The sequence below is a fragment of the Rhinoraja longicauda genome, chromosome 15 (assembly GCF_053455715.1).
Source record: "Rhinoraja longicauda isolate Sanriku21f chromosome 15, sRhiLon1.1, whole genome shotgun sequence".
Classification (NCBI taxonomy): domain Eukaryota; kingdom Metazoa; phylum Chordata; class Chondrichthyes; order Rajiformes; family Arhynchobatidae; genus Rhinoraja; species Rhinoraja longicauda.
Genome location: NC_135967.1, coordinates 3,316,845 through 3,330,954, shown reverse-complemented (window position 1 = coordinate 3,330,954; position 14,110 = coordinate 3,316,845). Strand labels below are relative to the sequence as shown.

The window sequence follows — 14,110 nt, the reverse complement described above, 5'->3', positions numbered from 1 at the left end:
GGCAAGCCTGATATACAAACTGGTCCTTATGGACCTGTCTCCATGCTGCCCAGCTCGATGACTCTGACTCTAATGTGAAATATCTAACAGATCTGCATAACCAAAGTCATAATTATGCTGTATTATCAGAATTTTATTGGTTTTAAGCACAAACATAGACTGGATTGCAAAGGAGCAGCATTAAGAGCATTGATCTTGGATAACAAAACTCACATAAATAAATGTCCCAAGTTTTTTAAAAGTCCGAGTCAGTATTAGTCACAGGAGTATACTCTGCACAGAAACAGTATTAGTCATAGCATCACACAGTACTATTGCGTGATACTCTGCAGAGAAACAGTACTAGTCATAGAATCACCGAGTAATATTACGTGATACTCTGCACTGAAACAGTATTAGTCATAGATTCACCGAGTAATATTACGTGATACTCTGCACTGAAACAGTATTAGTCATAGATTCACCGAGTAATATTACGTGATACTCTGCACTGAAACAGGACCTTCATTCGGTCACGTGCATCCCGACTGTTTTTGCCCATCTACAATAGTCCCATTTGCCTGCATTAGGAGCATATATGTACGACTACGTCTTCCCCATTTAGGTGTTTTACTCAAAGCTATTTTTTTATGACATGCAAAACTGTCAGAATGACACCATGGTCACAGCTGTCTGCAATTTGATGAAATATTAACTGTTTTATAAACTAAATTCGTTGGAAGCAAAAATGAATTTATGTGGATTATAATGATTCTGTCTCTTGGAACTGGGGAAAGGGGGAAAAAACCTGAGAGCAGCATAAATTCTGCCACTGGTGTTGTAGCTCCATGTAAGATGTTATGCCAAAGTCAAGATTGCTAAGAATTTGCAGCCCCTGAATTTGAACAAAGGCTTTTGATGGTAGCTGTCGTTCAACGATGAATTCAGCCCGTCATTCTCAACTGGTTGTAGAGAAAATTGGCTTGAAAGAGTAGAAGGGGAAAGTGCATCCAAGGTTAATGAAGCAAGCTGTGACAAGGTGGAAGCAGGGAGGCATGTAAGACGGTCCCCTCCTTCCCTTTCTCTTTGGAGATACAGCATGAAAACAGGCCCTTTGGTCCACCGAGTCCGCATCAACCAGCGATCCCCGCACATCAACACTACCCTACACACACTAGGGACAATTTTACATTTATACCAAGCCAATTAACCTACAAACCTGTACGCATTTTGGAGTGTGGGAGGAAACCGAAGATCTCGGAGAAAACCCACGCAGGTCACGGGGAGAACGTGCAAACTCCGTACAGACAAGCACCCGTAGTCAGGATCGAACCCAGGTCTCTGGCGCTGTAAGGCAGTAGTTCTACCGCTATGTCACCGTGCTGTATGGTCTTCTATCTTAAGGCCGTATGCATTTGGCCGAGACTGGGCTACATTTTGCAGGTTATGCTTCACAGGTGTAGTGGGTGCAAGCATGAGTCCATTTGCAGGGAGGCCTGACTCATGTTAACTCATTGTAACTTTTCGGTTTGGACTATTCCAATGTCCTGATTCCAAACCTTGTGTGTGAACTTATTAGGAAACCTATCACCAGGCTATGTCTTGAATATCTCAGTTAGTGCATCAACCTAAAATGTTAAGATGTATTCAGGAGAGAGATATATAGCTCTTAGGGCTAACGTAATCAAGGGATATGGGGAGAAAGCAGGAACGGGGTACTGATTGTGGATGATCAGCCATGATCATATTGAATGGCGGTGCTGGCTCGAAGGGCCAAATGGCCTACTCCTGCACATATATATATATATATATATCTCTCTCTCTCTCTCTCTCTCTCTCTCTCTCTCTCTCTCTCTCTCTCTCTCTCTCTCTCTCTCTCTCTCTCTCTCTCTCTCTCTCTCTCTCTCTCTCTCTCTCTCTCTCTCTCTCTCTCTCTCTCTCTCTCTCTCTCTCTCTCTCTCTCTCTCTCTCTCTCTCTCTCTCTCTCTCTCTCTCTCTCTCTCTCTCTCTCTCTCTCTCTCTCTCTCTCTCTCTCTCTCTCTCTCTCTCTCTCTCTCTCTCTCTCTCTCTCCTCTCTCCTCTCTCTCTCTCTCTCTCTCTCTCTCTCTCTCTTCCGTCCATCTGCGGGAGATGATGGTGTGGCTTGGCGTTGTCCTGCTTGGCGAGGGGGATTTTTCATCTGTGGTTACATTTCCTTGTGTGACTGACTCGGCCTGCACCTATTTTCTATGTTTCTATGTTTAACCCTCTCCGTTTGCTCTACTTAATATTTCCAGCCCTTTCTTGCTTTTCTCTTCGAGTTCCACTTTCAGCAATGTGTTGCTTGTGAGTACAGATAGGGAGTAGAAAAAGAGAAATGGCTGGATTGTTCAGGGGTAATTCTTTTTCACTTATTCTTTGGTCAAGCAGCGTTTTAATCTTATTTTGCAGGAGGATCTTTCTGAAAACTGTTGGTGAGGGGTGGTTAAAACAACAGTGCGTCATGCAGACTCTCAATCCATTGGCTAACTTTACAGGGAGAATTTAAACCCAGCCAATATTTCATGTTTGTCGAAGCACAGAACATGGAAACAGCAGGTATGTCAGTGAATTCACCAATTATTCAATTCTTCTTGCAGATTTGAAAAAAAAGAAGTGCCAAAATGTTGACATCTGTCGCTATTTTCAACGAAAAACACATTATAAATGGCGTCACTCAAGAATAGGGAATGAAGGCCTCTAAGAGTTCTGGATAATTTTGTCAACTACTTTTGTCACTTGCCTTTGATGAAAGACAAGAGATGTGCTCACAGCCAGATTGAAGCACATTACTGCATTGAAATTGGATTGAACAGCTCTGGCATGTTTGACAGAAAATCACTTTTATCCAAATTAGGTCAAAGATATTAACTGACAATTCTTTTGGTGCAAAACTCGATTATCTCCATCCACCCCCCCCCCTCCCCCCACCCCAAACTCCACAAAACTCCCACCCTCAAGCACAGTACTGAGCCAAGTGGGCCTATAGCCGATGAGCTCCCAAACTTGGCTTCGGGAAAGGAGGAATAGTCAGGAGATTTCTGGCTGCAAAAATGTGATAAGTCAAGTCAAGTCAAGTCAATTTTATTTGTGTAGCACATTTAAAAACAACCCACGTTGACCAAAGTGCTGTACATCAGTTCAGGTACTAAGAAACTAAGTCGAGTCTGTAGGCATAGACAACATTGTTTACAGGATCCAATGATCAGAAAAGTACCTGGATTCCCAATGCTCTTCTCATCTAGAATACCATGATGGATGCAGTGGGATGTACAGATGTGTAAGTGGTGAGATCCTTCTGCAGGCTTAACATAAGTCTCTTCCATTTACTGTTGTGATGAGCTTTTGCAAATTTCTTGTGAAAAAAATTGCACTTAAATAAAGCCATCTATGATTGACATCACCTTATAGGCAACTTTGCCTCAGCTACGGGAAACTTATCTGTTGTATGATTTGATCTCAGTAAATATCACTTATGGGTTGAAATTCATGTTTGGCTTCTGTAGAATTCAATTCAGAAACAAAATTCAATGTGAAACTAAATTTTATCCCCACAGGAAAGAACAGAGCCCCAAATTTTAACCCACTGTCTCTCTTGCCTCCTATTACAAAGATGAAATACTTAACCTACCAGTATAATAATCATAAAGTGACTTGTTTGTAGCTTTCCTGATGTTTACAATGAAAAGTATCCTGTAACTAGTGTCCTGAATGTTTTGTTAGCCTGGAGAGCTGGGGTTTCTAAGGAGAAGATTGTATCAAAAAAACGCTCCTCAAGCTTCATAAACTTTTAGGCCCCATATCTGAGGAAGGATGTGCTGGCTCTGGAGAGGGTCCAGAGGAGGTTTACAAGAATGATCCCAGGAATGAGTGGGTTAACCTATGATGAGTGTTTGACGGCACTGGGCCCCTACTCGCTGGAGTTTGGGAGAATGAGGGGGGACCTCATTGAAATTGACTAAAAATAGTGAAAGGCCTGGATAGAGTGGATATAGAGAGGATGCTTCCACTGAGGTTAGAGCCTCAGAATTATAGGATGTTCCTTTAGGAAGGGATGAGGAGGAGTTTCTTTAGTCAGAGGGTGATGAATCCGTGGACTTCATGGTCACAGAAGGCTGTGGAGGCCGTCAATGGACATTTTAAAGGCAGAATAGATACATTCTTGATTAGTACGGGTGTCAGGGGTTATGGGGAGAAGGCAGGAGAATGGGATTAGGAGAGATAGATCTGCCATGATTGAATGGCGGAGTAGACTTGATGGGCTGAACGGCCTAATTCTGCTCCAATCACTGATAAACTTATGAAGGTTTTTGAGAGCCTGTCCACTCTTAACAGAGAGCATTGAAATGAAACATGTGGTGAGGCTGGGAGGAAAGAATTGAACAAATCTTGCTAGTTGAACAGTAGTTTTATTTGGGGGAAACAATTGGTGAGTTGCCACGACGGTAGAATAAAACTTGGAATGGAATGAGTCAGAATGGTACACTGTGTATCTTTAGAATAATTTCACATTAATTGGCACTGCATTGACTTTCATTTGGAGCTATAATGAGACTGTTATGGGAAATGAAAATGTCACATTGTACAGTGCGCCCAAGAGTGCTTATTTGATTTGGTCATTAAAATAGATTGTTGGAGAAAAAAAACCATCTAAAAATCCATACTGCAGCTTTTTTTGAGAATGTCTTAGACACTTGATTCCAGAAAAATGTGCTCACTTCACAACACTTTTATCTCTCTTTTAGATGAAAAGGGAAAGAAAACTATCATTAAAAATAAATTTAATAATTGTAAGCCAATTTTATTTTACTTTTCATTACTTTGTGCAATGGAAAGGTCGACGAGATCACAGCCTTATCTTTTTCACTTTTTTGCTTTAACTTAATTCCGAAATGAAGGTATCGTTGGCAATGGATTTGGAGCGTAACACAGCTCGGATACCAAATAACGTTTGAATCTTTGTGAATTTCAATATTCAAAAAAGTGTTAATGTTTAAAACTATGGTTAAAAGCAAGTACAGTTGATATAGCCACTAGGAACTGCAGATGCTAGTTTATTTTTAAAAAAACACAAAGTGGTTAATAACTCAGCGGGTCAGGTGGCATCTCTAGAAAACATGGATCGGCCACATTTTGGGTCGTGATCCTTCTTCAGAAACCCACAACAAATATTTCTGCTTCTCCCTTCCCTTTCCACCTGTATTTTATGGCTTCCACTTCTCTCTGTATCTCACTGCCTTTTGTTGTCTTCCCATCTCTAGCTTTTGTCTGCCAATCGAACCTCCCTCAGCTGTATCCTCCTATCACTCCCCAGGCTTTGTTTCCGTCTCCCTCCCCCCCTCCTCCCTTCCAGCTTTCTCCCCCCTACTACAATCAGTCTGACGAAGTGACGTATTCTAAACATCACCTATCCATGATGAAGATGCTGCCTTACCCCAGTTACTGAGTTACTTCAGCACTCTGTGCCTTTATTTGTCAATAGTAGCTCTTGGTCTTCCTCCCCCCAGACTTAGCAATGATAGATCTCACCTGGTCCTTGCCTTTCACCCCACCAGCCTCCATGTCCAAATTGCCAATCCCACCATTTCTGTCACCTTCAATGTGATCATCACCAGTTACATCTTTCTATCCCCACCCCTTTCTGCTTTCTCTAGATGCCTCTCCTTCCACAACTCATTCGTACACTCATCCCTTCCCATCCGAACCACCCCCTCCCCAAATTTAGAAACATTTATTGGGAGAAGTCAAATAGGTTTATTGAGGGTGAGGACAAGGTGATTCGCTGAGTTACTCCAGCACTTTGTGTCTACCCACCATCACCCCAGGTACTTTCCCCTGCAACCATAGAAAATGTAACACCTGTGCCTGAACCTCAACCTTCATATCAATCCAGGGACCTCGGCAGCCCTTCCAGGTGAGACTGAGGTTCATATGCACCTCCCTCTAACCTCATCTACTCATCAGTGCTCCCGATGTGGCCTTCATTACATCGACGACACCAGGCGTAGACTAAGCCATATATTCACTTGAACACCAGATTGTGCTTTGGCGATATCCACCAGTAATATATTAAGATCTTCCATTTGTTCATATGTCTTCGGAGTGACTTAGCCACAATAAAATGGAAGTTGCGTTTATGTATTTTTAATATAATTAATCTGCTCCCTGACACCAGCAACATTACAGTCAGGATCTTTATCATTTAAGTGACCAGCTCACTTAGGCAGCTTCCTTTTGTAGATTTGAGCAGAATAATTCATAGTGGGAATCTCACACTTATGGGTAAGGCATACATCGTCAAAGTGCCTGCCTACCCTGTGATTTCCTATTCTCCTGCAATCTTGCCTCTTCTGAAGACTGCACCTTTGATTGTCCAGCTGACATGTAGAAACAGTGATGCTAATGGATAAAAATTGTCAACTGATAAAGGTCACCCAAATTAATGTTCCTATCAAACCTTCAGTTCCTCGTTGTGATTGCCAAGCAGATTGTAATCTGTTGAAATTTCCGGTTTACATTCATAGTTACTTAGGTTTTACTCTTTCAAAACTCTGATCATTTTCGTTCTTGCCACAATGTCAGATTTTAATGAAAGATTAATTAACAAATTAAATGAATGAATAATTTTTGGAATAATGCTGAATTGGAGCCAAGATGAAAGCTAAGCTGTAACTGTAATCATAATGAGATTTTAACATGTTCTGCCATATCCTTTCAGTTTCTATTGATAATTGTAATTTGATAGCATTAATAAATTCCATATGGTGGCTACCTCAGTTCCCTTATGGCGAAATGGTTCCTCTTGACTGAAATTGAAAACATTTGTGTGTAATTTTTATTATCTCTCCTTAGTGATGCATTTCAAATTGTTCAGCTGCATAACCTTAAAAGGGAACTGCAGTGCTGCAAGTTAACACTGTTGAGCTTTTTCTCTTCCCATCTAGAATCATGTGGAGCAGGGAAAATCATGAAGTCTCACAGCGCGGCAGACGCTGCCATTACCTTATCATCTTTCACTTCACCAAAAGAAAATGAACTTGGCCACAGGGTGTTATCTTTACCCACTTCAAAAGAGGGCACGATGGACCCACCCTCTCCTCTGAGACTCGCTGATGTGCCTGAACATACTTCTAATGATTCCTCCACACATGCCATTTCCCTTACATCTTGTGTTACAAAGGGTGTGAGTTACTTGTCCGTACCAGAGGATTCTGACAAAGCTCCCTTTAGGTACACAGAGCCTAAAGGCATTTCACTGCTGTCTGCCGATTGTTTGATGCAACAGAGCAGAACCTGTTTGGGCTGCTTCATTGAATCGAAAGAAAGCATCGATGCAGAGCCTGGAATAAGCATGAAGATAGGTGACATGAACAGGGACTGTGACACCTGCTCAGTCTCCGATATAGGGATTCAGTGCATGAGCACAGGAGAAAGTGCAAAATACGGCGATCAGCTCCTTTCCGACCAACTGCTAAGCTTCACTGTGCACAAGTCTAGGACTACAGACAAACGAGATGTGGAGAAATCTGACAGTGAGTCAGAAGATATTACTCAAAAACATTACTACGAAGGACTACTACTGGACAAATGCAATGGAGAGGAAGCTTTACTATCAAATCCTGGGCAGGATTGGGCTTATTTTGAGTCTTTTATTAGTGAAAGCAAAATAGAGCTACTTGATCTGTGCTCCAAAAATGAGCTCTCAGTCAATCTTTTTGCAGAGGAAGAAGTGGACAATTACATGTTTGATGATGAATCGACTCTTAGCAGTGATGTCTGCTCTTTAAAGATTAGGTACGAATCCTTTCAGGACAATGTCAGAGAAAAGACAAATGCACTTCAGGAAGACGCACAGCTAAGCTTCTTCCCCAACGTTGTTTCAAACTGCACAAAAAAGGAAGGCAAGGCCTCGGTAAAAATGAACCTCGATGCATCACAAATGAAGTCGGATGAGATTGCTATCTGGGATGATGAGGACCAGGCCGAAGAGAGAGTGGGACTGCAGAAGTACAGCACTGTGGACGTGAAGCTGTATGCAACTTCGAAGAGAAATCACTTCTTTGAAACAAATAATTCAGTGGAAGACTCGGGAGAGTTCAGCGATGACAGCTGTGGGTCAGACTCCTCGTATGACACCCTCAAGGGGAGCATGGACAGCACTGGCTATCTCTCGAGGCAAAACGCCAATTGCTCTGGTCAACTAAACTATGCCTTGCGTGCCAAAAGGAAAGTGAGGTACAGTGATGACTACCTGTACGATGTGGATTCCATAGAAAACGAAAAGGTTTTGGGGAAGAAGGAACGGGTAGCGGATGGTCCTAAGAAAGAAGACGACGATGAATGGTGTCCACGGAAGCGTCGGAAATCGGCTCGCAGGGGACCGCCCGTTATTATTAAATACATCATCATTAATAGGTTCAAAGGGCAAAAGGACATGCGAGTGAAAGTAAGTAAAATCGATGCCACCGAGACGAGTGTTTGTCTAACGGAAGAAGCATTAGGTAAATACGAGAAACTTGCCCCCTTAAAGGAATTTTGGCTCCAAAGACAACCAAAGAGAGTGTTGGCAGTGCGAACTGAAAGGAGGAAGAGGCTGCATTTGAACAGCTCAGTCTCTGATGTGTTTCTCTCTCATCCTGCCAAGAGGAAAGGCAAGCCATTTCCAAACAGACACAGGGCTCGTAGGGTTCGGCTTGAGCTGGGTCCCAACAAGCAGATTGCGTGCTCTTTTGACCCAGTTGAAACTCAGCTGTTGACTCACGCTGAAAGGGAAGAGATGGCATTTGTCGACGCTCAGACTTTTGCCATTGAAATCCCGAGCTGTGCGAATGGATTGTGCTCCACCAACGTTACATCAGGGACTGCTTTGGTGCGAAGCAAACCGCAAGGAAAGTTTGAAAATAGAGTAAAGGAGAAGGGACGGCTAAAGAGACTAAAGTTGAAGGCGGAAGCCAAACTGAGAAGCTCCAGCAAAAAGCACAGGGTGGCAGTGGGTGATGACATTGAGGCATTGACAAATGCCAGCGAGATGGATTCGGCTGTAAAGAGGCAGAATGGTACAGGTAGTCTTCTGACTGATGCTATTCATTGTGCTCCTGACAACAACCATTCATCTAAGTTGTGCCAGGCTGCTGCTAAGAATTCTTCTTTCTCACCGGCCACCTGCTCGTCTGACAAGTCTCTGCCATCTGCCAATGCTGCAGCCACGATGCAAGTAATCCCAGGGGGGTATTTGCAGACACTGCTGGAGGCATCTGACTCCATCAGCCACAACGGCCTCTCGTACTTCCCCAATCATTCCGTGGTTGCTTCCAAGCCGCCCGACCGCTTTAACCCCTCAAACATGACACAAAGCTGCGTGATGTCCCCGCCCTCTGAACCTGAGCAGCAACCGTCCCCACTTTACCAGGAGGGAACGCCATGCTTTGAGAAGATGTGGCATGCGAAGCAAGAGTACTCAGCTCTCAGAGCGCCTGCCATTCTGCCGATGAGTCTGGACGGTGCAGTGTCACTGCCAGCAGAAGCTGCTAGCCTTTCAGGAACCATCACTGATACTTACCAGCAAATAGATATGCACAGTGATGGGCTTGTGCTTAGCAAAAATTATTCCCACAACCAGCCACTGCAGTCAAATACCAGCTATCAATCATGCATAATAGAGGACGGTGATGGCAATTTTCAGCTCCATCAAGATTCAGTAGCTCCAGATGACACTCGGCTCATCAGCTTTGATTCAGTGGGTTCTTTGTCAGCAAGCTCCAATAATTTTGGCTCTTTAAGTTTGAAGTCATGCGAAAATGATGGCGACGATGATATGAGTGAAGACTTTCTGGCCCATTGCAGCCCCAAGCTGGTCATTCAGCAAAGCATTGATGAAGTTGCACCTCTGAAGGAATCTGCAGACCTCCTTGACATCTCAAACTTCACTCCAGATCGATTCAGGCAGGTGACACTGTCTGAGATTTCTCCCCCAATTACCCCTGACCTTTCACCTGGAATAGTGGGGCCAGAGGCCAAGGTATTAGGCAAACCCAAAGACTTCCAGGATCAAGCTCAAGCTATGCTAGGAGAGCCAACCGAAATGAAATGGGGTGCAGTACCCCAACCACACGATCAGTCTACCGAGACATTTATTTTGAATAATCATCAATTTCAGTTTCATTCCTTTAACAATGAAGATACCGGCGAGTTGACGCAAAAGGATCCATTTGAAAAGCAAGCAGGAGCTGTGAAATTAAATAATAATAATAGAGGACAAAAAGCTAAAAGGAAAAGTGTCTCCAATAGACATGCGAGTCCAAACCAAAGCTCAGCTCCAAAAGGTGCAAAGAAACCCAGGAAGGCAAAATCCACGAAAGCGACAGAGAAAGCTCAAAACAGAAATACTTCACGTCAGAATCCAGGGACTCCCAAAGCACCCAGAAAATCAACTGGTGCCGCAAACTCTAAAAGGGGCGATCAAGTGCAGCTGGCTACTGCCAGCCCCAAGTCATTGGATGGTCTTGTTGGTAAAAACAACATATCACCTTGTATCCAGTTGCTCAACGAGTCCTTTCCACATCGCGGCCCTGGTGCTGTACGGGGTAAAAAACAAACAGGGGGTAACTCCACCTGGCCTCTGAGTAAAAAGACAAGTACAGGTTGGACCGGGCACAATGCCACCAACAGCATCAACCTGCTGGTTGATGATCAGAGAGAATTTGAAGAACCGAGTAACATACTTTCTAATATTGCTTCTGGAATGGCTGAAGTCCAGCGTTTTATGATGGCTTCCATTGAGCCAATATGGAGTCCTGGAAGCCATAACATTGTCTCAGCTACGTGCCAGTCAGTTGAGGCAAATAGCCTGAAGTGGAAAACATTGAATATTTTGGGTGGAACCACAGCGGAAACGAAAAAGAAGTCAAATAGTTCTTCGCCTGCTAAAAACCGGAGAGCAGCAGCCAAGGCCTTAAGTAATAAAAACCCTGCAAAGTGCACAGTTCCTCCTACTACTGCAACAACTGGTCCCAGCAATGAATTGAATTTCAGCTCTGGCGTGAGAAGTAGCATTTTTGAACGAAGCCCTGACACCTCAAGTATTCCTGCCAGCAATGGCCCCATACACAAAAAAATGTACCGTCACAAAGCAACGTTAAAGTTGTCAGGAGACGAAAAGATTAAGGTAAAGAGAGCAGAGCGGGAACAGCAACACAAGAACCCATTTGTGGCAGCCTCTCTTGAAAAGCTGAGGTAATACCCAGTACAGTGGCTTTGTTGCATCCTTTACTACCCCAGCATCTTCTAAGCCCAGGCACTGTCTCTTATTTTATCCCGTTTTAAGCACGAATTGCATGCAAGAGGCAGTTTTCCCCCACCCCCTGTCCCTTTCTCAAAAGGAATGATTTGCATGAGAACTCCTAGAATGGCAAACTTAATTATGAAATGACTTTTGTTCTGACTTGGCTGTGGTACAATTAACACAGTTGCTACTAACACTGTTATTTCACTTCAAGTTTTTTTTCATAATCCTTAGCAACGTTTTAGTAGACTACATTTTCTACAGCTGCTGCAAAAAAAAAAGAAACCCTTTGAACCATGGAATAAATTATTTGGTTTTCCTGCAGCAAAAATGGCTGCAGTTTGCTCTCAGTGAAAAGGGAGCCTTTTGAGTTTACCAATGTTTGAAGAAGATTTTTGTTTCCGGCAAAAATAGTTTAGTGTTCTTCAGGATAATGTTTCACAAGAGAAGAATTGTTCAGGGCCTTGTCAGTGATCAAACAAAAATGGAAGTGCTGGAATTACAAGAGATGTAATTATTGTGCACCTTGCAGAATTCAGTGTCTTTAGTAAGATTCCAGGTTCTGTGCTCTAAAGAGTGGTAGAACTCCTTTGCTTCACCAGTGATGTACCATAACACATGCACTACTTGCAAAAATCTGTGCCAAACCGTGAACAAGTGTAAAGATAATTTTATGACAGTAGGAACATGACAACTTAGATCTTAGTTTATTTCTTTATATATGTTTTTAAAAAAGAGAGGGAAATAATAGACGAATTGAACTTATTATTCCAGTAATATTATGGCAAGTCCCTTGAAGCACCTGCAGCTCACTGTGGATTATGGCACCTCAATGGTCACCAAAACACTGGCAGCTAACCAGTTCAGCAGTGGTTCCACTTTGCCAAATATCTTTACCTCATCTGCTTGGCAACGCGCTAACTCACTCTGGGGAGTCTAGATGGAATTAACTGGTTTGTGTTCAATCTGAGCTTTATCGAAAGTTCGACCAAGGGGTATTTCCTATGTTTGGACCAAGTGTGGAAGAAACAGCAAGCGCTGTCTACGTACTGAATGGACACATTCCTACCCTATGATGATGTCACGATGGACAATTGCGGTTCACTGAGGTATGTGCACATTTCAATAAAGTCGTGATGTTGATTTTTAAAGAAAAACATCACTGAATTATTCTAATAGTAATTCGTTTTACAAATTCAAAGGAAGGTCAGATCCTAAGTTAGGACGAAATGTGTCGGAGGGAACTGCAGATGCTGGTTTAAACCGAAGATAGACACAAAAAGCTGCAGTAACTCAGCGTGTCCCGACCCGAAACATCACCTATTCCTTTTCTCCAGAGGTACTGTCTGACCCGCTGAGTTACTCCAGCTTTTTGTGTTTATCTTAAGTTAGGATGTTGAGAAGCGATTTGGAGTTGGTGAATTTGCTGAGTGTGATTCATTGTTCGCAAAGAGCTCAGTCATTCGGAGAAAGCACTAATCCGAAAATATTTTGACTGTATTGCATTGCAAATCATATCAGGTTACACGAGTGTTGTATTTACTCTGATCTAAATAAACTTGGAATACACTGGTCTTCATCTCTCAAGTCAGTCGCTAGTGATAGACGGGTGAGGTGATTTTGTGCTTTAGAGGAATACAATGCTAAAGGAGATAAACAACAGAGAAAAGACTTGGAGAATGCCTGGTCAAAGTAATTAGTAAATTAGTAAATTCAACTGTTTAAGTTGAATGATGAGAGAGGACCAGAAAGTACTGGAGTAACTCACCAGGACAGGCAACATCACTGGAGAGAAGGAATGGGTAATGTTTCAGGTCGAGACTCATCTTCAGACTGAGAGTCAGGGGAGAGGGAAATGTCTCCTCCATTCTATGAAAGCCAGATCATAGTTGAATTTCTGGGCTCCTTCCTGTTGTGTTCCTATTTTGTATTTACAACAAAATTATAAACATTCTGGCAATTACTAACTAGTACAAGTTGAGTGTCAGTTTCCATGCATAAGTGCAATTGGCTGCTGCTTGGGACTGAGCCTATGAGTTCAATTTCTGCTTTCTCTCCATCTCTTCTAGATCCCTACCAAACCATGTCGTCACAATCCCTTTCATTTCTCTCCTTTCAGGTATAATGCATTCTCAAATCCCTGATCTCCAATCTTCAGCATTCCCCAATTCCCACCCATCATCCTATTTTGATTCCTATCTGTGTGGATGAACACTTCCTTCAGTATGTCCTCTGAGTGGCATTGGGACATTTTCCCTCAGATCTCCTCTTCTACCTCTCTATCACATCTGAAGCACATTGCTTGGCCAGTCACAGACTGTGTTAGAAATTGCAGCACTGGCTTTTAAAAAAAAAGTTCCCCCAATGTGTCGGGAGTGGATGAGAAAATGGGATAACATAGAACTAGTGTGGACACAAAATGCTGGAGTAACCTAGCGGGTCAGGCAGCATCTCGGGAGAGAAGGAATGGATGACGTTTCGAGTCGAGACCCTTCTTCAGACTGGTGTGAACGGGTGCTCGATGTTCGGCTTGGTCTTGGTGGACCAAAAGGCTTGTTTCCATGCTGTGTCTTTAAACTAGACTAAAACAACAATGGAGTGGCAAATTGAGTTTTCACCTTTTTAGATCAGAGATACTGTGTGGAAACAGGCCTTTTCACTTACCGAGTCCGCGCTGACCGGCAATCCCCGTACACTAGCACGATCCTAAACACTAGGGACAATTTACAATTTTTTATTTTACTGAAGTCCAATTAACCTAGGAAGTGTGGGAGGAAACTGGAGCACCTGGGGAAAGCCTACGTGGTCATGGGGCGTACATGCAAACTCCGT

At 43.0% G+C, this 14,110-nt stretch overlaps 1 protein-coding gene across 7 annotated transcripts in view; it reads left to right on the top strand.

Annotated features, from left to right (window-relative positions):
* The window catches only part of LOC144600483 (neurite extension and migration factor-like), a 302,375-nt gene that overhangs the window by 278,246 nt on the left and 10,019 nt on the right, over positions 1-14,110 (top strand). For all 7 annotated transcript variants that reach the window (XM_078412121.1, XM_078412114.1, XM_078412115.1 and 4 more), the window contains 2 exons: positions 2,410-2,556; positions 6,942-12,387. In XM_078412121.1, the coding sequence (XP_078268247.1) occupies positions 2,523-2,556; positions 6,942-11,233 (4,326 nt within the window). In that variant the 5' untranslated portion in view covers positions 2,410-2,522 and the 3' untranslated portion in view covers positions 11,234-12,387. The remainder of the gene's footprint in view (positions 1-2,409; positions 2,557-6,941; positions 12,388-14,110) is intronic.